The sequence below is a fragment of the Drosophila teissieri genome, chromosome 2L (assembly GCF_016746235.2).
Source record: "Drosophila teissieri strain GT53w chromosome 2L, Prin_Dtei_1.1, whole genome shotgun sequence".
Classification (NCBI taxonomy): Eukaryota; Metazoa; Arthropoda; class Insecta; order Diptera; family Drosophilidae; genus Drosophila; species Drosophila teissieri.
The window spans coordinates 4,512,328-4,534,467 of NC_053029.1; the positions used below are offsets into that span (position 1 = coordinate 4,512,328).

General features: G+C 49.1%; 6 protein-coding genes across 7 annotated transcripts in view; 4 read left to right on the plus strand and 2 right to left on the minus strand.

Annotated features, from left to right (window-relative positions):
* The first annotated feature begins 229 nt into the window (after window positions 1-229).
* Window positions 230-4,625, plus strand: LOC122626356 (alpha,alpha-trehalose-phosphate synthase [UDP-forming]). Its single transcript, XM_043806587.1, has 5 exons — window positions 230-755; window positions 2,043-2,583; window positions 2,655-3,547; window positions 3,608-4,229; window positions 4,297-4,625. The coding sequence occupies exons 1-5, from the start codon at window positions 622-624 to the stop codon at window positions 4,534-4,536; spliced, it is 2,430 nt and encodes an 809-aa protein (XP_043662522.1). The 5' UTR covers window positions 230-621; the 3' UTR covers window positions 4,537-4,625.
* On the minus strand, window positions 4,613-6,411 carry LOC122626357 (protein YIPF6). The gene is made up of 5 exons (XM_043806588.1): window positions 6,274-6,411; window positions 6,002-6,215; window positions 5,111-5,282; window positions 4,887-5,044; window positions 4,613-4,833 (listed from the first exon to the last, which is right to left on the minus strand). Exons 1-5 carry the CDS (start codon window positions 6,289-6,291, stop codon window positions 4,721-4,723), a joined length of 675 nt encoding a protein of 224 aa, XP_043662523.1. The 5' UTR covers window positions 6,292-6,411; the 3' UTR covers window positions 4,613-4,720.
* A 329-nt stretch (window positions 6,412-6,740) lies between these two features.
* On the plus strand, window positions 6,741-12,613 carry LOC122626359 (transmembrane protein 94). The gene is given in 9 exon segments (XM_043806594.1): window positions 6,741-7,034; window positions 7,090-7,723; window positions 7,781-8,444; window positions 8,488-8,686; window positions 9,310-9,406; window positions 9,476-11,584; window positions 11,647-11,797; window positions 11,852-12,098; window positions 12,159-12,613. Coding segments are annotated over 9 exon segments (4,326 nt in total). The 5' UTR covers window positions 6,741-6,882; the 3' UTR covers window positions 12,232-12,613.
* Window positions 12,614-13,614: 1,001 nt separating this feature from the next.
* On the plus strand, window positions 13,615-15,638 carry LOC122626650 (extensin). Of its 2 annotated transcripts, none has more exons than XM_043806980.1 (3): window positions 13,615-13,784; window positions 13,845-14,281; window positions 14,374-15,638. In XM_043806980.1, the coding sequence occupies exons 1-3, from the start codon at window positions 13,615-13,617 to the stop codon at window positions 15,636-15,638; spliced, it is 1,872 nt and encodes a 623-aa protein (XP_043662915.1). The 2 variants fall into 2 exon arrangements, with proteins under 2 accessions (XP_043662915.1, XP_043662916.1); XM_043806981.1 differs by having other exon boundaries at window positions 13,845-14,206.
* Window positions 15,639-15,802: 164 nt separating this feature from the next.
* Window positions 15,803-16,516, plus strand: LOC122616633 (thioredoxin-like protein 4A). Its single transcript, XM_043792167.1, has 2 exons — window positions 15,803-15,963; window positions 16,059-16,516. Exons 1-2 carry the CDS (start codon window positions 15,886-15,888, stop codon window positions 16,407-16,409), a joined length of 429 nt encoding a protein of 142 aa, XP_043648102.1. The 5' UTR covers window positions 15,803-15,885; the 3' UTR covers window positions 16,410-16,516.
* Window positions 16,517-18,555: 2,039 nt separating this feature from the next.
* The window catches only part of LOC122616590, a 37,870-nt gene continuing 34,285 nt past the window's right edge, over window positions 18,556-22,140 (minus strand). Inside the window, exons 2-4 of the mRNA XM_043792106.1 lie at window positions 21,170-21,982; window positions 20,790-21,100; window positions 18,556-20,714 (exon numbers count right to left, since the gene is read on the minus strand). Of these exons, the coding sequence (XP_043648041.1) occupies window positions 18,732-20,714; window positions 20,790-21,100; window positions 21,170-21,965 (3,090 nt within the window). The 5' untranslated portion in view covers window positions 21,966-21,982 and the 3' untranslated portion in view covers window positions 18,556-18,731. The remainder of the gene's footprint in view (window positions 20,715-20,789; window positions 21,101-21,169; window positions 21,983-22,140) is intronic.

The following is a 22,140-nucleotide window of genomic DNA, read 5'->3' on the forward strand; positions in this document are numbered from 1 at the left end:
TCGACTTGGCCAATCAGGCAGGATAGAAGCGGCAGGTATTCTCCTCCGTCAGATTTCGTTTCATCCACATCCGCTGGGGAAACGTAATCAGCGCGAGAGGAGGAGATGCCGGACGATTTTCTGATAAGCCGGAGAGTGAACTGTGGAACCCATGATGGAATGGGTGGAGGGGGTTGGCTGGGTGGCATTAATTTTTAGCAGAAAAGTGCGACTTGAGCGGCTAGTTGGCTTAGTGCTTGTCTATTTTCGGCAGGGTACGGAGCTCCTGGCTCTCGCGACCATCGAAACCAACGTAACCAAATCGCCAATCAGTCAGAAAAAGTGCTTGCCATTTCTAACGTCGAATTGCATCTGGAAGAAGCATCGATAAGAAGGCAGTGATAGACTTGGCTTCGGGCAGTCTTCAGTCTTTGGTCAGCGCACCTCGATCTAAACTCGGCAACGGTCGCTCTCGCTTCGGAAGAACGTGTCCCATTGATAAGCCTGGATTTGAACTAGACGGTTGTCTAACCTCCACATCCGCGAAATTTCCCATTCGTTGTGGCCAAAAATTATGTGCTAGGCTTGACAGCAAGAGAAGATTCGTACAACTCTTCTATAGCTAATTTACCAAGGATCACTATGCCCGACACGGAAATCATCGTTACCAATGCCGGGGAGCCCTCCACCAAGGCGAGTCTCATCGTGGTCTCCAATCGGTTGCCGTTTGTGCTGATCCGGAATCCGAAGACCGATGAACTGGAACGCAGGGCCAGGTGGGTACATTAGAGAAAATATCAGATAAGTGTAAAGTTAATAGGTGAAAATATGTCTTTTTTAATCCAGTTAAGCAAATTCCAAGTAAAACAAAGTTTGAAAGAACTTAAATCCCAGTGAAAAAAATTTAAAAGAATAGTGAGCTTATTTTGGACTATACAAGTTTTTCGAAGCCTAGTTCTTAGAAAATAACATAGATTAGCGCAAATCTCTGGGCTTAAGAAAATATTAACAAAATGTGGCCGAATTAATTTTAATCTAATAAGTCTAAGCTAATAGCAATTTAAGTACATTTTAAACAAAGAAAAGTTTTGAATAGTCATGTTCAAATAAATCGATTGGGTCGTAAGCTCGGCGCTTATCAATTTTCCGGAATTGGACAGCCAGAGCTTGACCAGGCCGAATTTTTCATGTTCTTCGCACTCCAGAAAAACCCAAGTAACCCAATTCGATCCTCGAACCCACAATTTGCATTGAAGATAAGCCGCCCGACCAAATTCCCCAGCTCTGTGCTCGATTCAATACTATGTGACATACCTATATGTCGGTTCATCTTGATCCACGCTAGCTTCTCAATCTTATCAGTGCAAAACATACGGAGCGGGAGGGAGGCGAATCAAGATGTGCTGGACCAGGCGGAGTCTGGGCTCCGAGTTAGAAAACAAATTCAATAATAATGGCGAGCCTTATCAGCGAGGTTTGTTACGCGTTTTTGACCCTTCCGCGTGTCTGGTAAAAGGGTCAATACTAGAGGCGTTATAACGAGGCTGTTGTCGCCAAATGGAACCTGAACCTGACACTGAAATCGGGAGTCACGTGAATCCGATAGCATCGCGATGGAGCTCTGGCTCCCCGACCTATGCCAGGAACGAGTTTTCTCTTGGGCCTCCGCTCTTCCAGCTTGTCTCCGGGATTGATGGCACGGAATGGGATGGACCGGAGCTGGGTCCAGCTCTTGTTTACAATCGCTTAATGCTTAATGGGCATCTGCTTATCAGGCCCCGGGTGTCATGCACTCTGCACAAAATGGGCTGGGTCCTCACCAACACATTGGTGGGCTCCATTCCGAAAAGTCCAGTAGCTTTGGCGCTCCTGATTACGTATTTTATAGGTTGAAGTATGAGATTAAAACGTTACATCACATGGTTTTTCTTCATACCATATGGCGCGGAGTAATAGGCGTTACTATAGGTCATGAAAACTTATATCCAACCGAACTAAGAAGCTCTACAGGAAGGCACTGTCCTAGTAACATCAATATTGATAGTATATCCTTTGCCTTTCAGCGCCGGTGGTCTGGTGACCGCAGTGTGTCCGGTGGTGATTAAGGGCAGTGGTCTCTGGGTGGGCTGGTCGGGTATCCACTTGAAGGATCCCAACGAGGCCATTCCCGAGTCCAATCCCAACGATCAGACGCCGACCGCTGGCCTCAAATCCGAGCAGGTGGTGTCCGTGAACATCGATTCAAAGATCTTCGACAGCTACTACAACGGATGCTGCAACAAGATCTTCTGGCCACTGTTCCACTCGATGCCGGGAAGAGCCAACTTCGGAGGCGAGCACTGGCACGACTATGTGACTGTCAACAAGCACTTCGCCGTGCGGACCATCGAGGCTCTGGAGAAGTGCCTGGCGAAAAACCAGGGTAGCGAGAAGAGCCCGCCCATTGTCTGGATCCACGACTACCATCTCATGCTGGCCGCCAACTGGGTGCGCGAGCACGCCGAGGAGAAGAACCTGCCCTGCCGACTGGCCTTCTTCCTGCACATCCCATTCCCGCCGTGGGACATCTTCCGCCTGCTGCCCTGGTCCGATGAGATCCTACAGGTGAGCATAACTTGCAAAGCATAATATTGCAAAGCACGACCATTAACTCTTCCTTTTTTACTTATTTCTAGGGTATGTTGGGTTGTGACCTGGTGGGCTTCCATATTCAGGACTACTGCCTGAACTTCGTGGACTGCTGTCAGCGGAATCTCGGCTGTCGTGTGGACAGAAACAATCTCCTAGTGGAACATGGCGGGCGAACCGTGCGCGTTCGTCCGCTCCCCATTGGTATTCCCTACGAACGCTTTGTTAATCTGGCCACGACCGCACCCAAGGTGCTGAAGACATCCAAGATGCAAATTATCCTGGGAGTGGACCGACTGGACTACACCAAGGGCCTCGTCCATCGCCTGATGGCCTTCGAGGCGCTGCTGCTGAAGTATCCGCAGCACAAGGAGAAGGTGAGCCTGCTGCAGATCTCGGTGCCGTCGCGAACCGATGTGAAAGAGTACCGGGAGCTGAAGGAGGAAGTGGACCAGCTAGTGGGCCGCATCAACGGACGCTTTACCACCGCCAACTGGGCGCCCATACGCTACATCTACGACTATGTTAGCCAAGACGAACTGGCTGCCTTGTACAGGGATGCCGCTGTTTGTCTGGTAACTCCGCTTCGTGATGGCATGAACCTGGTGGCCAAGGAGTTCGTGGCCTGCCAGATCAACGAGGTGCCCGGCGTGCTGGTCATCTCACCGTTCGCAGGAGCCGGAGAGATGATGCACGAGGCCCTGCTCTGCAATCCGTACGAGGTGAACGAGGCCGCCGAGGTGATCCATCGCGCACTGACTATGCCCGAGGATGAGCGCGTCCTTCGTATGGCTCGTCTGCGCCGGCGGGAAGCCGAGTGCGATGTGAGCCACTGGATGCGTTGCTTCCTGAAGGCGGTGGGCGCTCTGGAGATGGATGATGTGGGCACCACCACTATGCAGCCTGTGTCTGTGGACGATTTCGATGACTACTTACTGAAGTGAGTGAATGCATTTAAATTATAGAAAAAACCTAAATTATTTTGTTATCCATCCCATAGATACATTGGCTATAACCACAAATTGGCTCTGCTGCTGGATTACGACGGCACCTTGGCACCCATTGCCCCTCATCCTGACCTGGCCACGCTCTCGCCCGAGATAAAGAATGTACTGTACAAGCTATCCAACCACTCTGACGTCTACGTGGCCGTCATCTCAGGTCGCAACGTGGACAATGTGAAGAAGATGGTTGGCATCGAGGGCATCACCTATGCGGGCAACCACGGTCTGGAAATCCTTCATCCGGACGGCAGCAAGTTCGTCCATCCTATGCCCATGGAGTACGAAAAGAAGGTCAGTGATCTGCTGAAGGCTCTGCAGGATTCTGTTTGCCGTGACGGCGCATGGGTAGAAAATAAGGGGGCGTTGCTAACGTTCCACTACCGAGAGACACCCAATCATCTGAGAGGTGCTATGGTGGACAAGGCGCGCTCCTTGATCGAGAAGTACGGCTTCAAGGCCACGGAGGCGCATTGCGCTCTGGAAGCTCGTCCGCCGGTGCAGTGGAATAAGGGTCGTGCCTCGATCTACATCCTGCGCACATCCTTCGGCGTGGACTGGAACGAACGCATCAAGATTATCTATGTGGGCGACGATCTAACAGACGAGGATGCAATGGTGGTATGTTATCATTGAATGATTCCTTTTAGCTGGCATGGATTATTATCCATATTATTTATCTGCACAGGCTCTGAAGGGAATGGCGAGAACGTTCCGTGTGACATCGTCAGATATTGTGAAGACCGCTGCGGACCACCGACTGCCCTCCACAGACTCCGTGTACACGCTGCTGAAATGGGTGGAAAGGCATTTCATGGGACGCAAGGCGCGCGCCAATTCGCTGACCTACAGGCCCACGAAAGGCGACGGTGTCCAAATGCAAATGTCCCTGGAGGTGGCCTCCTCGGCGAACAATCTGGAGGTGTGAGACCAGATATCCTTGCATGCATAGGCAACCTCGTAACTCAGATAACTTGTAAGATTTTAAGAATAAAAAAAACGGATTTGTAGCTTAAAGAAATGTACAATTGATTTGGGTTTTTTTGGTTACGCTATGGAACGTGCACTGTTTTCTTTACGAACTAATCACTAACGAAACGTCAAAAATTGGCCTAATTGTGGGAAAGAACCAACCACGAGATGATGAAGAAGAACAGAAAGATGGGGTACACGGCCAGTGGTTTCCTATGGGGCGGCTGGCTCTGACCCAGAAAAACGAAGGAAGCTAAAGGGATAGCAATTAGTGGGTGTTCTTTCTAATGCACTTGATTCTCTTACCGTAAGTGGCCCAGGCAAAGCCCATGGTGGTGGTCACAAAGCGCAGAAAGAAGAGTAGCCGCGTTTGGTGGGCAAGCAGGATTACCCGGCACACAATCAGGGCAATGGCCACCGGCGTAAGGCAGTAGCCCAGCACGCAGACAGATTGGAAGAATGAGCTGTTGAGGACATTAAGTACATTATGATCAAAAAATTTGTATAGAGCAATATAATAATATGCTTACATATTGCCGCCCAGCAGCTTGGAGTTGAGTGTGACTACGGCCGCCCCTATCCAGACGATAACGAAGACCTGAGCGAACTCGGGTCCGTTGTCGGCCATGCTGTCGGCGGAGGAGGATCCTTGTAGTATGGTGGCCATGAAGGTGCAAAGTACCAGTGGTCCCCAAAGGTCCCCTGAACAACAGGTAAACACAATAAGAACAAGAGAGAACGCTATAGTCGAGTTCCCCGACTATCTGATACCCGTTACTCAGCTAGTGGAAGTGCGAAGGAGAGTTTTTGGCGGTTTGTGGGCGTTAGAGTGGGCGTGGCAAAAAGTTTTTTGGGAAATCGATAAAAATTTACAAGACTAATACAAAAATGAAAAAATATCAAAACATTTTTCAAAAGTGTGGCGTGGCAGTTTTTGGCGTTTGTGGCGTTATAGTGCTGGCAAAAAGTTTTTTGGCAAATCGATAGAAATTTACAAGACTAATACAAAAATGAAAAAATATCAACACATTTTTCAAAAGTGTGGGCGTGGCAGTTTTAGGCGGTTTGTGGGCGTTAGAGTGGGCGTGGCAACATGAATCGACAAACTTGCGCTGCGTCTATGTCCCTGGAGTCTGTATGCTTAATCTCAACTTTCTAGCTCTTGTAGTTCCTGAGATCTCGACGTTCATACGGACGGACAGACAGACGGACAGACGGACAGACAGACGGACGGACAGACGGACATGGCCAGATCGACTCGGCTACTGATCCTGATCAAGAATATATATACTTTATATGGCCGGAAACGATTCCTTCTGCCTGTTACATACTTTTCAACGAATCTAGTATACCCTTTTACTCTACGAGTAACGGGTATAAAAATGCATACGAATGCAGGAGGAAATAAGTTGATGACGTACAATCGCGTAGCAGGCTGGACTTCTCCTTGGGGTACAGGACGTGGTAGAACTTAATGCCTACGGCCCGAATATCTCTCAGCACTGTCTCGCTAATGGGCTCGTCCAGGGTATTGTAATCCGGCACTCCGCTCGCGGACGTTGCAGTTGTGGTTCTTTTGCCCGGAATCGACATGTCGCCCTCCAGGGAAGGCGACGTGTTCACGTCCTCAAACATCTAGTGGGGGTGGCACACATATTAGAGATCATATTCCTGAATTAAGCTCCTAACTCACATCTAGTTTGGAATCCATAGGTGTTATCTGCTGAGTTTAATATATAAACGTTTACATCGACAAAAAATACGTAGTACTCAGTGTGACCGTGGCCTGCGAACCACTAATTACTCATCCATCGATAACGGTTATCGATAACGTGCAATGCCGCTGTCAGTCCTTTTAAAATTTTCTCATAAAATACAAGAAAGATTAAAATGGTTAGTCCAGAGACGCCGATTAATTCATAAAATTGTATTTGTATATTAATACATTTTTCTTTTTTTATGAACTTTAGGCATTCTGCGCCAAATTCTTCCATTCATTTAATTTTAATTTTTAAATTTAATTTTTTTAAAGTATGAAATGCCCAAACAATATATGCAGTTATTCACAAGATGGATATGGGCGACGCCTACGTCACCTAACAATTTCAATGGATATTAGAGAAAGACGATTTCTTGCCTTTTAGAATGGACAGCCCTGTTCTAGAGTGACCGTACTCGCCGCCGACGACTGTTGCGAACACTTGATCGCCAAACCCAAACCTAAACAGACGCAAATTTTGTAAACTATGCTGTAGGTGGACGCGAATTCTGGAACTGCAGCCGCAGGAGCACGTCAAGGAAAATGGCAGCGAAGCGGGCGGAAAGTCCGAAGAAGCGGACGAGTCCGGAGCACACGCAGCGTGGCCTTACCACAAAGGTAGCGCTCCGGCGTCTGCATGAGGAGATTGAAAAACGGGTGCAACAGGAACACGAGCGGCAATACGGAGCAGAGAGGTGAGTCAATCTATATACGATGGAATGTACTGATAACAGCCAATCCCTATTCTAGCTCCTATAGAAAATTGCGCGCAGCCTTTGTGAAGCGGTACGATAGCCCACTGGGTTGGCTTTCCATTGGGAGCAGTTTGCTGGCCAGTGGAGCCCTGCTCGCAACGGGAATGCTATGGCCCGCCTTGTGCCTGCTGGCCATCTTAACGCTTGACCTCTTTGTGGTGGTACGGGAGAACAACCTGCGTCGTACAGAGATCTTCCGGAAGGCACGACACGCGCTTTCGGAAATAAAACTAGCGGAGCAGCACTTCAGCGATGATTGGCAGCAATCCAACTATCCGCACCTAAGTAATCCCATGTCGCCCTGCGTTTCCCTGCAGTGGACCTACCGAGATGGAAAAATTGTCAACTTGCCCTGGGCTTTGTTGGTGCGCGGCGATTACATTGTCTTACGACCGGGACACATTTCACCGGGACCCTGTCACGAAGTGGAGACAAATAAGTTCTTCGCAACTAATGAAATATATGGAGCTGTTCCCCACGGAGATCCTCCGGTAAAACCTGTGGCACGTCCTCCGTTGCCCGATCTCGTTTGCTGTTTGGAAAGCACACCCTACCTGGACAACCTTACCCTCTGCCTCAAGAACTCTCTGAAGCGACCGCCAACTATTTACAATCAGCAGCGCTATCTGGTAAGAAGATCTTTAAAAGAAATTGGAACCCGTTGTTATCTCTGTCTACGTTAACAGCTGGTCACCAAGTACATACAGCAGTGGGGCTTCATTAGTGCCCTGGTTATCACGCTCATCTCGGGGCTTCTGCGCCTCCATGGCTACGGCCTGCCTACCGACGAGAAGCACAACTGGCGCTTTGTGCTCGTTGAATCCTCGGCGGCGGCAATAGTTCCGCTTCTGCCGCTTATCTTTCCGCTCATGTGGATATCCATGAACCTGTGGGGAATCGCGCGCCTGCAGTGCTTCCTTAAGACGCCTCAGGCTGCCTTGGAAAAGAGTACAAGCAAATCATTTGAAGAGGACTTGGACACACCCTCGTACGACTATCAGAATATGTCGATGCTTCGTTCCAGTGTGCTCCGCATCTGGATGCAGCTGTGGCGGGGTGACAGTGAACTCTTGCCACGCTCAGCAAATCTGGTACAGGTGCTGGGCTCCATTTCGGCGCTGTGCTGCGTGGACAAGAAAGGTATCCTGTCATGGCCCAATCCCACCGCCGAAAAGGTATTCTTCCTGCACAACACAGACGAGGAGGCTCGCGAGGATGGAGCAGGCAGTCAGTCTTCTTCCCAGAGCGAGAGCGACGACGTACCGGATGTGGATGAGGACCAAGGCGGATGTGGTACTGATCTCCATGCACATGCCACAGGACGACAGTGGCATGACAAGGCACACTGGAGTGGATAGACCACTGGCTGGGTGACATCTGACTCTGAAGTTAGTTTTGTAAATTCTCTAACGTAATTCAATTTTTCTAGGTCTCGCCATTCTGCTAAACACCTGTTCTCCACTTACCCACGAACATTACGCACAGTTCTGCGGTCATGTAACCGCGGTGGCTATGCTCGACAAAGATCTGGTACCTGTGACTAATCGGTATGCGTATGCACTCATTGAGTCCAGTAAAAGCTTTTTGCATGGGTACGTAGTTCATTGCCATACTCATCGTTAGTTTCTGTCTAACCAGTCATATATATTGGTCGATCGCATCGACCGCAAAACTACTACTTATATAGTCTAATGATTTTCTCCAAAATGGTATTGAATACCATTGCATCCAAAGCCAGCCCGATCAAATTAGTCTTTTCTTTGGGTATTTTTGATTTTTGTATCCAATTGGACGATTTCCCCACAAAACAAACACAAGAGATTGGTAAAGATTTAAAAATTACAAGCGTAAGAAAAAGTATTTTTGATTTCCAGTAATTTGCTATTCCCTAATCGTTTTGCTCTATAATTTCCCATATCATTCAAGCCTTAAAACTAATTACAATGTGGACATATAAACCTTGTATTTATGTATTATTCTACCTCTATTAATTTGTTTGTACTTGTAAATCGATCTCCTTCGCCACCCGCCCCATCCCCATTGGCATGCTATTTTAAGTAACAGACGTTCAAGAGCGCTTAAATATAGTCACCCCATTCCCGCCACCGCCCCATCCGCCGACCTCCGCCCGCCACGCTTGCTTGCATGCTCACGCACCACCGACGCATCCAGCGGTAGTTGGAACCAGTTCTAATCGGTTGTTCTCTATAAACAGACGCTGCCTCTGCGAGCTGGCCAAGCAGATCGGATTCACCGATCATGCTACGGATCGGTTCGCGCTGGAGGGTCAATTGGCCAGCTACCGGCATTTGGTAAGTCTGGGAAACGTTGTAACATAGAAAACTGTAATTACTTACTATAAAATGATCTGTCCTTTGCAGCAACCAGATGTTGTGCGAAGGGACATTCGTTTCGCCCGCCAGCTACAGCTGTCTTCCAAGGTGAAGGTTCCATTCCCGCACTCTTTGTCTGTGGTAATGCGCGAGAATCCAGGCGGCTATTTGTCACTTTTCACCCAGGGAACAGCTGACATTATTCTGGACTGTTGCGATGACTTTTGGGACGGCATTGATCTGCGACCCCTGTCAGCCCAGGATCGCAAGCGTGCATTGGATTTTTATCAGCGCAGCGCGTTGACCTCCTATTGCACTGCCTTTGCCTATCGCCCTCTGAGGCACGGCATCCATGGAGCACTTAGCGGCCCTCAACGGAGTGGAGGTGACTGTTTGTATCTGGAGCTACCGCCGGAATCGAAGCTGCGCATGCAGCACGTAGACAAGACCCACTGCGACTTCCAGGCCGGACATCACGTCAAGCTGAGCCACAGTATTAGCACGGACTCATTGTTATTTTCGGAGAGCAAGGACGAGGAGTGTAACGATGTGGAGGGCTGTTTCGAGATGCAGTGCCATCAGGTGTTTATCGGCATGGTGACAATGCAGTACCAGGCACAGAACGATATCGTACGGCTAGTTGAGCATCTCGAACAGGCCTGCATTCGCTTTGTCCACTTTAGCAAAGAAAACGAACTGCGCTCGCGTGTCTTCTCTGAGAAGATGGGTCTAGAGTCCGGGTGGAACTGCCACATCTCGCTGCTGAGCGAACCGGAGCCGGACAGTGAGAAGGAGCGGACAAGTGCGAAGCCCAAGGAGTTCCCGGAAAATATTGGTAAACCCCAAGCCACCACCTCAACCACTGCCACCACCACTACAACAGACCATGAGAACAACCATCATCCCAGTGCCAAAGTCATGTACATATCGCCCCCCGCACCCGCACCTGCCACTGCATCTGTATCCGAATCCATATCTGCAGCTAAAACCACTGAAATTGTAGGTGACGGCCCAGAAATTAGTTATCTCTTAGGACCGCCAACCAATCTGGAGTCGTCAAAGACCCTCAGCTCTTCAGCTCCTGGTGCCATTTCCAACCCGGATGAGTGCAATCCACCTAATGCCCTCAATGGTGAGGATTCCCATTCCCCTGATAGCGAGGGCAGTAAGGAGAGCTCGCAGGATAGCTGCACAAAGAATAATCCACCAGGTGATTCCGAGTTGGAGGCGGAACCCGAAACAAATAAGCACAAGCAGCGCCATTCTCTGGACTCCGCCATGGACGAAAACTGCCGTTCTTTGAGTACTCTCACTGAAAGCACAGATCAGAGTGCACCCATCAACTTTGATATGTCCAATAGGGCAAAGCTGCCAAGAGGCATTGAAAACATTCGGCCGCATTTGGAACAGGTTGACAACGTCCCACTGCAAGTCTCTCTTTTTACGGACTGCTCAGCGGAAGCCACGCGTCAGATGCTGGACATCATGCAATCCTACGGCGAGATCGTTGTCTGCCTTGGAAGTTCGGCCAGTAATGCCAATGCCGACATTTTCTTGCAGGCCGACTGCAGTATAGCCGTAGAGCCATTGTATCCGCAAGTGTGCCAGGATGTGGACGCGTACACGGAAGCGAATATCCAAAACAACAAACTGTTGTGGCAGCGGCAGTCTGGCAAGTCCAAGGGCCATGATGATGAGGAGCTTCTGGAGGGTGGCCTTCAGGGATGCGCCATGCAGTCGCCAGCTCACACCATCTCCCCACTGTATTTAAGCCGACTGCTCAACTCTCTGCCCTGTTCCATTGCCGTTTGCCGCGACGACCCGCTTTCGCTGGTGGCCATAATTGAGCTGTCACGTCGCTTCTCTCTGGGCCTGTGGAACTGCATCCAGTACTGGGCATGCTGCGCAGGCTCTATCTCCATTCTGAACGTGCTGTGCGCGTGCCTCTCGCTGCCCCCGCTTGTAACCCCGCTGCTTGGCATTTATCTGATGTGTGTGCCGGTGCCGCTAATAGCCATTTCGCTAGCCCACATCGACGTGGACCCCAAGATCATGAATCGGGCAACAAGCAAAAAGCAGACCGACTATGATTCTCGCGCCTTTGCCTTTGTCATGTGGTGCTACGGCTGCAAGTTTATCGTTCTGGTCGTGTCGTTGGTAAGTTGTGTTGGCTATAAGCGTTAGGATGAAATAAATATGTGGATCAATATTTATTTTAGCTTGTTTCCTATTGGATGCTTTTGCCAAACACCCAATTGAATCCCACTGAACCAGCCACTGAGGAACCCGACGATGGTGACGATCCGGAGTTTTATCAATTTCTTTACATCGCCCGATGCTCTGCCTTGCTAGGCATAATCCTACACTTTGGTAAATTAACTTACCATATCATTGATAAACCTGACTATAATTCGATCATTTCAGTTTTCATTTCTGTCACCTTTGTGCATCGCGACCATGCGCTCTGGCAGCGCAATCCATTTACCAATCGTATCTGGGCTTTTACATGTTTGTTGTTGGTCCTCATCCACGGTATTATTTGCTGTGTGCAACTGCTTCTGGAGGATATCTGGGTTCAGCTTCCAAACCAGTGGGTGGCCCTGTTGATCTTATTTGGTGGCAGCTTCCTGAGTATGCTTGTCAGCGAGCTAGCAAAGTTCCAGGAGAACAAGTAGGTGATAGCTGACCATTGTGGTGTTTCTCTACTAATTGTATTCCACGTTTATTTTAGGGTTAACGCGCGCTATCAGCGTCGGGCGCGTCTTGACTTTGGTACCAAATTGGGCATGAATTCGCCCTTCTAAGAATCACGGCTAAGACTTACCAAGCAAAAAGACGCCAAGGCTGTATATAACACCATCACTCGACATACTTCTTACTACTTTTCCGATTCTGACCATCAGTCTGGGTATCCATAGACGAAGTTGTTTCTGTCAGCATTTGTTTAAACTGTTTTAGGTTCAACATCGTTATTTTAGCCACTAGTACTTACACATGTTTATTTTAGTTTGTGACACCCAATCGAGTAACGACCACACATTTGTTATTCTTGTTTCTAAAACGGTTTGTTTCGAGTTCCTTGTTTCAATGAGAAAAACCTTTGTGTACTAACATGTAAAAGACTTGCAATTATTGTATGTAATATATGTATGGTTAAACTGAAGTCCCATCTTTAAACAAGTAAAAGTTGCAGGCATTTTCAATAAGTCAATTGGGAAAGTGGCATGCCTAGAACTGGTTCTCCGCAGATACCTTAATATTCAGATGATAACTACGAGGGGCAACAGTATATAGCACGCCTGAATAGGTGCTAATCCGGAGAGGCACGCTGCAGCAAGTGCCGCAGTTACTGACCCACATCCGCGGCTAGGAAGTTGACAAATATATTCGTCTTTATATTTCAGAAAAAATTGTTTGATTTGAGTAACGCATGCTATGAATCCTGATTTGGAACTATTTGTATTTTTCATTCACGTGTTTAAACAAGATACTAGATTTATAATAATATTAACTATTGTAGTCGTTAAGTAGGAGTAATATTTACATAGGTAACTAACACGCATGTGGCATCTCTATATCAAATATTTTTATTATATTACGAAATTATACCAACCATTTCTGTGGTTTTTTGAATTAAATCTGTTCAAGAAGAATGTGAATATATGTATATTCTCATGTGTCACGACGATGTTACTAATTAGTTGCAAAATTGGAGCCACACGCCCAGTACCGCATGAGGTATTCAATGTATAACCACGGATTCAAACTCTAGTTAGACTCCACATGCACATATCCCAAGCAGCCGGGGGCACATAACGGAAGATGGCATCAGAAATGTGGAGTAACAATCAATTAGCACCTGCGATGTCGACGAAATGAAAGTGCTGTTCTGCCCGTTCAGATCGCTGGTATATAGAGCACTTCTAGTAGCACCTTCTGCACGGAATCTGGGTCATGAAAAAACGAAATCACGAACTTACCCAAACGGATTCGAATAAAACCAATGGTCAGCCCAGTGCTCCGTTGTATTCGAAAATTTCTCGCGACTCGGTGCGGTGGTGTTTTTCCGAGCTCCGGCGGATATGAGGACAGTATAGCCCCCAAGGATACTTAGTGATAGTGCGCAGAAGTAATTATAATTATAAAGTGTCCCGAGGTGAAACGATATTCAGATAGAAGTTCACACGATGCGGTTAGAAGGCGCCAACTGGGCGCTGGTGGTGTGTCTTAGTTTAATCCTGGGATTCGGACAGGTCCAAGCCTACTCTCAGGTTTTGGTCAGCGGCACTGGTGCAGCAAACGATCAGGGACCACGCATTTTCAAGGCTCTTAATACGGATTTGATATTTCCGAGGACGTAAGTTTGAAGTGTTTACAAATCGCTGATCAAGTCGCCTGACATTTCCTGACCGCGCAGCTTCAACTCCAGTGACAATGTGGTATCCACCACTGGAGCTCCAGCGATTACATCCACAACGACGACAACTCCACCACCCATTCCCTACAACCATCAACCCGAGGGTACCACAAGCTCCCCGGTATTCGTCACTCCTTTAGTTGTCACGGATGCTGAGAAAGTCGTTGATCCTGCTCCTTATCCTGAACCTGCTCCTGTATCCGAGGAGCAACCAGAGCCAGTCATAGAAGGAGCCTCCACAGGACGTGCCGTGGACTACAAGACAGCGTATCCCTTTGGCCAGCTGATAACTCCGTTGCTGCGGGGCGGCAAGCCACAGCAGTATAACTCCCGACCCTCGAAAACACGTATTTATCCGCAAGGTATACCATCCTACTACTCTTCATCGACACGAAATCCATACCGCTTTCAAACTTCAAGGCCCAGCTATAGGAAAGGTATCATCATCACATCAATTATACGCTATCATACCAAAACTGCAATTTTCTAACACATATTTGTATAATTATTTATATGTCTTTCACCTTAGGATTCAGTGACCGCTTTGCTCCTGGTGAGGGGACCGCTGCAGGCCTGTTCAAGGGTCACAACCACGATCACAGCCACGACCACAGCCACGACCACAGTCACGATCATAGTCACGATCATTCCCATGGACAGGATGGCAAGGTGGCCGCCGGCTCCAATTCGGTTAACTCCTATGTTTCACCAGGCGATGCGTACTCCTTTCCACCGTTGAACACAAAGTATCCATCACCGTCACAGGATCCCAAGGCTGCATTGCCCTCGGATACCGTGACAAGTTACTTGCCACCCGCATCTGGAGGACTGAGCAATGCTGGATATTCATATCCTGGACCTTCCTTCAGTGGTTACAAGTATCCCGGTCCAGTTCCCAATAGCAATGGCGACAAGGATGCGGCGGCCAGTATGGCGAGTGCTTCTCCAGCGGCTGATGATGACCCCGGTAATGATGATACAATCGGAACCCTGCCAGCTAGTGCCCAGGACAACCTTCCTTCCAAGGATCAGGACGGCATGGGTGCAGGCGGGGCTGCTCCTGCAGATGCCATGGATATGGGATCTCCAGCTGATGGTGGAGATAGCGGTGGCGGTGGTGGTGGCGGCGGAGATGGGGACACAGGCGGTCTGCCATCGTTGCACAATGATGGTTCAGGTCCCGACGACGATCACAAATACGATCCTAATATGGAGTATGCCACACCACCGCCCGGTTGGTTACAATCTCACCCAGAATCTGCGGCTCCCAAGCCGGATGATCACGATCACGACCATGCGCCCGATCATGATCACGTGCACGATCACCACCACGATCATTATCCGACTCACTTTGACTACCAGCCCTCGTACCCAGATGATTCATATCCGGATGTTATTTACGATGATCATCCGCACCACCACCACCATGTCCACCACCCACCGCCTCCTCCTCCTCCTCCACCGCCACCACCACCACCTCCGCCGCCACCGCCGACGGAACCACCACCACCTCCGCCGCCACCAGAGCCACGTGTGAAGAAGTACAGCTACTTCTACATTGGCCGGAAGCTCTGGTACATCCCGCTTTACTTCACCGTGTGGTTCAGTTTCTACATTCTGTGGCTGATCATCAAGTCTATCGGTCGCCACAAGGTGAACCTGCCCAATCACTACGTCTCGCGGCGCAGTGCTCCCGATCCATTCACGGAGCAAGGACGGGACGAATATATCAACGAGATGACGGTTAAGGTGCTGGAACACATAGATAGCTTTAAGCAGAAATACTTGAACTGATAAGGACGCTACTAATTACTTAATGGCTATTAAAAACTTAATTAACGATCTTGCTCTGTTGTTTATTGGGAAACAAATTTTGAATTTTCGTTAGGGAACGAGGTTCCGTATCCGCTGGCAGCTGTCATCGATAGATAATCGATGTTTGATAAAACACATGCTATCGTTGTCAGGCCATCTCTAATTCGTGAGACTTTGTTTATGTTTTAACTTTTCTGCGGCAACTTGAAATAAAAAACACGCCAGGATGTCGTATATGCTCCCACATTTGCACAATGGCTGGCAGGTGGACCAGGCCATCCTCTCCGAGGAGGACCGCGTAGTTGTGAGTAATCGGAGCCGGGTCAAAAAGATACTGCTCCGTGGAGCACCACTTGGTCGCCCATCAGACATAAGTAACCAGCATTGAATCCCTTATAGGTAATACGCTTTGGTCACGATTGGGACCCCGCCTGCATGAAAATGGATGAGGTTATGTACAGCATCGCCGAGAAGGTAAAGAACTTCGCTGTCATCTATTTGGTGGACATCACCGAGGTGCCGGACTTCAACAAGATGTACGAGTTGTACGATCCCTGCACGGTGATGTTCTTCTTCCGCAACAAGCACATCATGATCGATTTGGGCACGGGCAACAACAACAAGATAAATTGGCCGCTGGAGGACAAGCAGGAAATGATCGACATCGTGGAAACGGTGTACCGAGGTGCCCGTAAGGGCCGGGGTCTGGTGGTCTCGCCCAAGGACTACTCCACCAAGTACAGATACTAAGGTGGCTCGCGTACCCCGTCTACTTAGTTTAATGTATCCCATTTAGGCGTAACAAATTGATGATCCGAAATAGAAGCGGCTGTCTCTTGGCAACTTGTGTATATGTATTTTCTTCTGGTTTATTTTTCACTTGTCACATTTCTCATTAATATCGCTAACATGTACATCAATTTCTTGGTTTTTTATATATAACATTTAACTAAGTTTGTTCTTTAATAGCTCATACTTTTAAAAATTTTAATGCGTTCTTTAAAGTAAACTTGCATTAATAATTCTTGTATTTGCGCGTTAGTAGTACACATATTCGTTTTAATTTCGAATTGCTTTCATTTACCAATTTGATCAATTATGCTTTGAGTTTAGCTAGAGGTACATATAGACATCGAGTTCATAAACATTATGGAAACAAGGTCGGACTCTGGAAAAGGGGGGCGTTAGTACAAAAGTATAAAAGAAAACATTGCAACGAAAGCGGGAAAAGGAAAGAAGTCTTTTCTAGTAAAAACTCTAAGTACTCGTATTCGAAGTTCACAAATTGAATGGCCTACGCATTGACGCTGATATCCAAACTTTGTCTTCAACATTGTTATTGTTCATTTAATACAACAGCTCAGTTTTATTACAGATTTATTATGCTTAGGTTTAACAATTGGTTCCGCTACTCTTTGACTTACACAAGTTAGGTTTGCTCATTGGTTTCATTAAATATAGGTATGTATATTTATCTACGTTATTAGTTATATGTATATGTTTGCTCATTTGAAACAAATCAACGCTACAATTACAATATTTTCATTTACGAATTTTCATTTACGCTTACGTTCTTCAGCATATAACCAACAATTAAATGTTTGTGTTTCTGGGGGTTTCCTTTTGATATACCATTTCCATTTCCTAGGCGCCTTTCGAGTTGATCTCGTCGTACAAAATACTTACTAGTATTAAAAAATATTCAAATAGGGCTCGATTTATACATGTGTGGTGTATATAAATATATACTTATGCATAGGATAGGTACAAATCAGGCTCAGGCTGAGGCTCAGGCGTGTGAGAAAGTCTCTGGGGGGCAGGGGCACCTCAAAATGCAGCTCTATCATATTATCTCGCCTCTCGACCACTAATTGTGTATTTTGATTTGAATAATCCGAGTTATTTGATTTATTTCCCTTCCCTTGGCTATAGCTTTTCATAGAAAAATAGAGATGCGTAGGTGGGATGAGTTAGGAAATTGTTTACATACATGTTCTGCTCTTTTGTTTTTGTTTACAATTTCTATATTCGCTTTCTAACTTTATATTCTGACAACAACTCTATTATATATCCAACAACAATTCGTTTTCGAACAGACAGGAGCGGGGAAATGCGAAAATGTTCCTGGAAAGTCTGCACCTTGTGTCTAGCTACGCGTTAAAGACATTTAGGCATCTTCGGGCGGACCCCTCGAGGTCCTTAAGGTCTTCTGTCAGAGTACTTTTGTTGCAAGGATAACACGTTATCGCTCGATTCGATACGACGTTGTGGTGCACTCTATAAAATTTCTAAATTACAATACTTTAAGTATTTGGCTGCTGGTTAAGACACTAGAAGAGTTTTCATTCCGTAACAGGGAGAGTTATAGATAGAGATAGAAAGACCGATATATGGTGGCGACTGGCGATATATCTATAGAAATATATGTATAAACTTTCTCCTCAGTATGGGGCCGCATACAAATATATATATTCGTACGCCTGCACAGATTTGTTTTACAGATAAAGTGTGAAAAATAAATCCGAGTATCACTACTTAACTTTTAGAGTTCTATTAACAATAATAGACAACAGTCTCTAAGTACGAATACGTTGTTGTTCATTACCCACATCCTCGTCCCGATCGGTCTATACATGATTAGTAGGCATGTACTACTGTACTGTGACTTCTTGTGCCAGACCGAACTAACTTATATTTTGACTAAATGCGCTTAATCTAATCCTCCTTATCTATACCTAAATACTCATCAATACTCGCGTTTCATAGTTCCGGGTTCCGGGTATCGAGCAACCCAGGATGCTGGTTGCCAACCTATTCAACAACCTGAATAACAGCGAAAACTTCCCTGAAAGAGGACATTTTTTGAAACTCGGTGTTAAGTTAGAATCTGCATTTGATTTTAAGTTTCCCTAAACTTTATTGAAGTACTTCAAAAAGAATAAGTCCTTTTCCTTCTCAGGGAAGTTTTCATTGTAGATCCCATCACCATGCGTACAAAGTCAGTTGCTAAGCTCTTAATTAGTGGCCCGGCCCAGGGAACTGCCTTTGTTGGAGCAGTGGAAACCAGCTGGGCTAGAAGAGTGTCTCCTTGGACCATTTCCTGGAAGTGCCGGGCAGGCTGGGATCGCGCTTTTCGCCGTCCAAGCCTCCGCCCTCGCGCTCCAAGTGGGAGTGATGCTCCTGCTGGTCCTCGTCCTCGTGGGGCAGGCGGATTAGGGGAAGCTCTAGCATGACGGCGGGCGTCGCAGTCGTTGTGTTTGATGCAGTGACTCCACCTTCACAGCTCAAATTGGCTGCACTCCGACTGATACCGCTGGTGGGAACTGCAGCGGGACTCGATCCCTTGCGCAGGATGAGATCCTTTAGGGAGGCGGGCACACAGATGCTCTGCTGCCGGGTCGCTATCACCGAGTCGGACACGGACGAGGGGCAGGGATCGTGTCCCAGCCGGATGGCGTTTGTTGGCAGTTGAGCTGGCTGCTGTGTGGCTTGGGTGGCGGCTTTATTGTCCATCCGTATGGCCAGACCAGGAACAGAAACGGGAACGGGACTGGGCGTGGACCGGCCCATGCTGATTACCGTGTTGAGGCTGCTGTACTGGGTGTGGGTGGCGGACTCCGCACCGCCGAGAGTTACTCCCGACGCCTCCACCAACCCCAGCTCGGTATTCAGGGTGGAGCAGGTGTCCTCCTCCGTGGTGGTGGTCGTTGTAGTCGTCGTCGTCGTCTGCGGATCGCTGTACTGTTGCAGCAGAGGTCCCCGCCGGGGGGGACTCTGGCTCACCACTGCTCCAAAGTGGGTTTCCAGCGGTGGCGCCTCCGACTGGATGGGCAAGCCCATGTGGAACTGTTGCAGAGGCTGATTGATAAGAGCCACTCGGTCGCTGGAAGTGACGCTGATGGTGCGATGTCGTTGGAGCAGCGGTCGCCGGTGACGAGCACCACCACCACCACTAGTCAGGGCAGCACTCGTCAATCCCGCAGAGGGCACCGCACTTAGGCTCATCCGTTTTACTGGCAAGGCATGCAGCACAGCACTGGGCTTGGTTTCGCCACTAGCCCGGATCGAGGCGGCCTGGACTTGGGCAGCGTGGGCTGCCGCCTCCTGTTCCTCGCTGTCGCTGCTCAGCTGCTGCATGTCATCGTCCGTGTCCGCCGGACTCTCCAGCCCAAAGATCGAGTCCTCATCCAGAGAGCGCAGCTCGGAGTCGGGACACTCCAGCGAGGAGATCTTGAAGGAACTTAGTGAGGCCAGCGGCGCTCGCTTCTCCGGATTGTTATTGCCCAGCGGCGGCAGTTTGTTGGACACGGAAATGGTGGCCAGACTGGCGCTTCCGCAGCTGCCCGCGCCATTTAACCGCTCCAGAATCACCGGAGTGCTGTCCACGCTGATACTACTGGAGCTGGCTGCCGTGACCGCCGCTCCGGCCGGAACCGCTGCATTGGCCGTGTACGGAAAGCTGTTGTTGTTGCTCTCGTTGCGCTGCAGCTCCACCAGCGTGAGCTTTCGCCGCACACCCAGACGCAGCTCCTCGGATGGCGAGTCGCAGAAGTGGAACGCCTGGTGGGCACTGGTGGGCGGGGCAGACTGCACAGGCTTGGGAAGTGGCAGAGCCAAAGCCAGGTCCACGCTACTCTCCTGGTTGTACGGATAGACGTCCACAGTGTCCGCGCTGATGGAGTGGATCTGCTGTTTCCGGCCTGCCTGAGCACTGTGCGGATCATAGGACACGATGCTGTGCTTTCGCTTGACATTGGATGCACTGAGATTGGACGTCCTCGATCCGCTTGCCGAACCCGATCCCGACCCTTCGTGGACACTGCGCTCCGAGGGACAGGGCGAGGCCTTGGGCGTTGGCTGGATCACCTGAATGTCCGGGTAGTAGTAGTCCCAGTTATCGATGCTCGATGTCCGCGAGGCAGTCGATAGCTTCCGTTGCAGCGTGGGCGGCAGGTTGCCCATGCAACCGCCCATGTAGGCAGACGTGCGCCGCTCCAGGTAGGAGCTATCGGTGCTGCAGCAGGTCATGGCACTACTACGCCGAGAGTCCTGGCCCTGTTGGGTTATAAGACGGATTCATTTCAGTGTGGTTTCATTCCGGAGAGGTCGAACCGCTCCAATTTCACTCACCGCCATCGGTACGGACAGAAATCCCGGCTTGCTGCGCGTGGAATCCGTTCTCTGGTGCTGGTGCTCGGGCTCCTCCGCGGCACCTGGCTGCATATACTCCTCCGCATCCAGTTCGTCCTCCGTCTCCACGAAATAGTCGTCCGTGCCAAAGCTGCCGCCCATTGGATAGTTGCTGAAGATGCGCGACGACTCCGACCCACTCTTGCGACGTCCCACATGACCTCCTGCGCCGGACATCGAGGAATAGGAGAAGCGACGTGGTGGCTCCAGCAGGTAGCTGTAGCCCGCTGGAACACCCACACCAACGCCACCTGAAATGGAGGCATTTCACTTATTGGAATCCATGTTCTGATGATTAGTAGCCATTTTAAAAGACTTACCCATCGAACCACACCGATATCCCCGATTCAGCAGCGGCGGAGCACTCACATTGCCCAGTGAGAGCATCCGCTGTCGGCGGTAGACCATTGCATCGTACTCATCCGGATAAATGGACATACCCGTGGCCACGATGGCGTCGTGTATTTCGCGTTCTTCCTCCTCCTGCATGCACACCGCCGCTACGGCAGCCATTTTGGGATCCTTGAGCACCTTCATCGTCTCGTTGCTGCTGCTGCGACTCTTCCAGACGATCAAGAACACCATCAGGCCAAAGAAGCCGCCCAAAGTGGCGGCGATCCTGACGCCCGTCATCACGTCGTACGTGGCAAAGAACTCCTCCCGTATCCTGGCCCGCTCCGCCGCGTTTTCCGCCTCCGTCAGATTCCGCTCGCCCGGCGGCAGTAGCGGCATATAGGGCGTGGCCGTGACGTGGGCATGGGCGGGTGCTGTGGGCGTGGCAGTGTTGCTGTGGTAGCTGCTGTTACTGTTGCTACTGCTGCTGCTGCTGTTCGAAAGCGTCGCCGGTGTCGATGATGGCGGTGGATTCTCATGCAGGACATCATGACTCGTGTCAATGAGAGCCGCTGCCTGGATTCGGTTGCTGTTGCTGGCGGCACGACGGGCAATCCGTTGCTGTGGCTGCTCCTGTTGCAAATGATCCTGTTGCTCCTTTGCTGGCGGCTGCGTGGCATGACTTGGACTGACTGATGTTGCGCCGGTTGTTGCAGTAGTTGCTGTTCTTGCTGTGGAGGGCGTTGCTGCAGACGACGAGGCACGTCGTGAAAGTTTGGCCATCTCTATTAAGACATTTTCTGCAAGCAGAAGGTATCAATTAATAAATAAACGCTATGAAAGCAGGAAGTGTTGCATATTTCTAGTTTAAGAATAAAATCAACTGTTAAGCTCACAACCTCACTGACCTATTCTTTGCGACTACTTGCCACATCTTCGCGCATTTGACGAGCAAACT

What these genes read in the sequence shown, in the direction of transcription:
- LOC122626356 (XM_043806587.1), top strand. Translation starts at nt 622, where the DNA reads ATGCCCGACACGGAAATCATCGTTACCAATGCCGGGGAGCCCTCCACC. An exon ending in GGTCCGATGAGATCCTACAG is followed by an intron (nt 2,584 to 2,654) that starts GTGAGCATAACT and finishes ACTTATTTCTAG; the next exon opens with GGTATGTTGGGTTGTGACCT. An exon ending in CAGACGAGGATGCAATGGTG is followed by an intron (nt 4,230 to 4,296) that starts GTATGTTATCAT and finishes TTATCTGCACAG; the next exon opens with GCTCTGAAGGGAATGGCGAG.
- LOC122626357 (XM_043806588.1), bottom strand. An exon ending in AAGCTGCTGGGCGGCAATAT is followed by an intron (nt 5,045 to 5,110) that starts GTAAGCATATTA and finishes TGTCCTCAACAG; the next exon opens with CTCATTCTTCCAATCTGTCT. An exon ending in CTTTGCCTGGGCCACTTACG is followed by an intron (nt 4,834 to 4,886) that starts GTAAGAGAATCA and finishes CTATCCCTTTAG; the next exon opens with CTTCCTTCGTTTTTCTGGGT.
- LOC122626650 (XM_043806980.1), top strand. Translation starts at nt 13,615, where the DNA reads ATGCGGTTAGAAGGCGCCAACTGGGCGCTGGTGGTGTGTCTTAGTTTA. An exon ending in GATTTGATATTTCCGAGGAC is followed by an intron (nt 13,785 to 13,844) that starts GTAAGTTTGAAG and finishes CTGACCGCGCAG; the next exon opens with CTTCAACTCCAGTGACAATG. An exon ending in AAGGCCCAGCTATAGGAAAG is followed by an intron (nt 14,282 to 14,373) that starts GTATCATCATCA and finishes CTTTCACCTTAG; the next exon opens with GATTCAGTGACCGCTTTGCT.
- LOC122616633 (XM_043792167.1), top strand. Translation starts at nt 15,886, where the DNA reads ATGTCGTATATGCTCCCACATTTGCACAATGGCTGGCAGGTGGACCAG. An exon ending in CCGAGGAGGACCGCGTAGTT is followed by an intron (nt 15,964 to 16,058) that starts GTGAGTAATCGG and finishes AATCCCTTATAG; the next exon opens with GTAATACGCTTTGGTCACGA.